Below are 3,286 nucleotides of genomic sequence, written 5' to 3' on the forward strand. Positions count from 1 at the left end.
CTCTGTAAGTGAAATCTGCTGAAGAGATGTTAATCTTTTAGTGTTCATTGTCCAACAGTTGCCAGTCTGAAGGACAGCAGAGTGGATGATACAGAGAAGAGCAATTCAAGTGATCAGAGCGATGGAGCAGCTACCTTGAGGGGAGACTAAGGCGGCTGGGGGACTGTGGCTATTTATAGAAGTATGAAGAGTACGAAGGTAGTGGATAAGTTGAATGCAGTAGTTATTCACCAGAATTCATGAGCCTTGAACTATCAGGCATTCACTGTTAATTAAAATAGATCAAGTATTTCTTTAAGTAGCAGGTAGTGAACTGCTGCTGCAGGAGTTCTGGAGGCAAAGAGTATCAGCAGGTTTGGAAAGGTATTGGGCAAATTCATATGCAACATGAATAGTGACAGGAACCCCAGAGGATGTATCTCCAACGTCCTTGCTGTTCCCAGTGTGGATTCTGAGGAAGTGCAAGAGGAACAGATTACAGAAAAGAACTGGGCTTCTGTACTCTTCTCAGGTGACATCTTCTGTTACAACCATCAAAGACAAAATGTTGGTCTGATGCAGAAGATCATTTCTTATATTTGCTATTTCCCTGCTTATTTGGTTTACTTTATTTGTAAAGAATCACTTTTCGGATACAAATTATGCTGTTTTATTTTCAGATAAGCTATCCTGAACTGACAATAGATAAAATTTATTTCTTTTCTGTTTTGCAGTGAATAACCCTATACCTTCCAACCTGAAGTCAGAAGCTAAAAAGGCAGCTAAAATATTACGAGAATTTACAGAAATCACTTCCAGAAATGGACCCGATAAAATCATACCTCGTGAGTAAAGAAAATGTTTTGATTCAGCTAAAGTCTCCAGCACTTCCCTCTGTTGCAATCATGCTCTCTTTACCAATTCCCTCTGTTTTCATTGATCGTAATTTAGAGATGAATTAAGATCTGAGGTGCTGTAACTTTTGTGAGAACATTTTGGAAGTAGAGAGTTTCAGTTTGCTGTATTCTAGACAGACAGTACTTACTGGGAAAGATCTTTTGCGTGTTTACCGCCACAGTATATCCACACAGGAAGGCTTCCCTGGGGTGGATGGACTGTTTCATGCTCACCCTATGAATGTCTGTTTTTAAGGGAGAACTCAGAATAGTAGCTCTAGTTCCTGAGTATCTGTGTTAGAATTAGCTAGATGAAAATGAGTTGAAGGAAAGAGATCAGGGTGCATTTCTCCTTTGATACTGATGAAGCACTCTTATTTGCTGCTGTCCTCTTTATTTTTGCAGTTGTTATTTTATGTTTCTCCTGCTATCTTCCTTCATCTGATGATGTTCTTTCGTGTCCTTGAATTTGTAACTATTATGTTTTGGAAGGTCTGTAATAAGACTTGCAGGATGATGACACTTTATTTGCCACAAACACTGTCTAATGGTATAAGCTGATTAGGCAGTCACTGTGGTTTAAATTCATACTCCTCTCCTCCTAAAATCTGTAGAGACGTGTATGTTAACTATTCACTGCCTCTATCTTGCTAAGGATATTCACACACAGTGTTTGTGGCAATAAGCAAACTAGTTCTGTATGAGCTAACTGGACTAGGTTAAGCAGTTGTGGCAGTGTAGGGGTTGGCACAGGCTAATGTGACCTGTGCCTAACTTTGTGCTTGACTGTGGAGTGGAGGCATCATTATCAGTTCAGCTTTTTTGCAGTTTTCTTTTAAACTTTTGCTTTGGTTTTTTGACACTTGTGTTCAGAATTTTTAAATGTAGTTTTATTTTCTTATTCTCTTGGAACATATCTCTCTTTTCTTATTCTCTCTCACGTATCTCTGAATAAATGATTTTGCTGTTTCAGCTCATGTAATAGCTAAAGCCAAAGGTCTTGCAGTTTTGTCTGTTATCAAAGCTGGATTTTTGGTGACTGCTCGAGGCGGAAGTGGAATTGTATTAGCTCGTCTTCCTAATGGAAGTAAGTGGATCTTTTCCTTTTGTACTTCGTGAGATAATTAAAATAAAAAAATAAAATTTTTTTCTTCATTATTTCTTTTCCTATTATAAAACACGAGACACATGAGGAGTCAAGCCAGAAGGTGACAATGATTTGTTTGAAAGCTGTTCTCCAAATTTTATACCTACTTTTGATCAGATGTAAATGCTTTCAGTGTCTTTCTAGAAAAGGATGAAATATAAAAGCATATTAATGAGCATATAAAGCTCATTAGAAGAATGCGTTATATCAAATTATCACAGAATCACAGAACGTTAGGGATTGGAAGGGACCTCAAAAGATCATCTAGTCCAATCCCCCTGCCGGAGCAGGAAATTATGGACAACTGCATAATAAATAATTTGTAACAAAGATTTGTTTAGATCACAAGGGTTTGTATTTCTTAAATCTCTTCCTGTGAGATAAACCAATATAGTTATTTGATTTCGTTGTAGTGGTTTTGAATATAGTTTTAAATAGAGAACTTGCTAGTGTTTTTTTAACTCTAATAGATAAATATTACTTGTAACATGTGATAAAAATTCTGTAAATTTATCTTGTTTTGCATGTCAGCCTGGTCTGCTCCTTCTGCAATAGGAATTGCTGGCCTTGGTGGTGGATTTGAAATTGGAATTGAGGTATAATTTTGCATTTGAAATACTTGTTGGTAACTTTGTTTGCAAGAAATTAAAATGCATTGACAAAGATCTAAATATTAGTGAGATGGTAGAATCTATTTTTCTGTATAAAATTCATTTATGCAAGACAAACGAAATACGGGGTTTGATTCTATCAGTCTAATTGCTTGGAGAGATTTAAATGGAAAGAAGTGACTTAGCAGCTCTTTCCTCAATTTCTTACTTCTAGCAGACAATTTTTCCGTTATGGAAATCTTCCTTTCAGTGTTCACACATAAACCAATTGGAGTTAGTTAAAAGTATCCTGTACTTATTACTGTATCAAATGCTTTGTTAAAGAACGCAAAGATTCCATCTGAAACAGTGAAAGGAATTAAAGGTGGGGTAAAATAGAGCCTAGCTAATGTTACTGTATTTCATGCATTTCCCACTGAAACTTGTGATTACTGACTTCACCTTTCACTTTGTGAGCACCAAAACTGATGGTGCCTCCTCTCAAGGAAAGCCACAGAAAACAAATTAGTTTCCAGCCAGCAGAAATGGTTACCTAAGGGACTCACACTATGCTCAGTAAAATCCCGTTGATCTGAGCCCTCACAGCTCTCTGCCTCTGCTTCCTGTCTCTTCTTCCTCACAGCTCCTTCACCCCTGTTTGTTTCAGTCTTTCC

At 37.2% G+C, this 3,286-nt stretch overlaps 1 protein-coding gene across 1 annotated transcript in view; it reads left to right on the top strand.

Annotated features, from left to right (window-relative positions):
* Positions 1 to 387: 387 nt before the first annotated feature.
* The window catches only part of SH3YL1 (SH3 and SYLF domain containing 1), a 34,561-nt gene continuing 31,662 nt past the window's right edge, over positions 388 to 3,286 (top strand). The window contains exons 1-4 of the mRNA XM_010189923.1: positions 388 to 511; positions 714 to 824; positions 1,849 to 1,962; positions 2,554 to 2,618. Of these exons, the coding sequence (XP_010188225.1) occupies positions 388 to 511; positions 714 to 824; positions 1,849 to 1,962; positions 2,554 to 2,618 (414 nt within the window). The remainder of the gene's footprint in view (positions 512 to 713; positions 825 to 1,848; positions 1,963 to 2,553; positions 2,619 to 3,286) is intronic.

Source organism: Mesitornis unicolor, unplaced genomic scaffold, assembly GCF_000695765.1.
Source record: "Mesitornis unicolor isolate BGI_N332 unplaced genomic scaffold, ASM69576v1 scaffold5678, whole genome shotgun sequence".
Lineage (NCBI taxonomy): Eukaryota > Metazoa > Chordata > Aves > Mesitornithiformes > Mesitornithidae > Mesitornis > Mesitornis unicolor.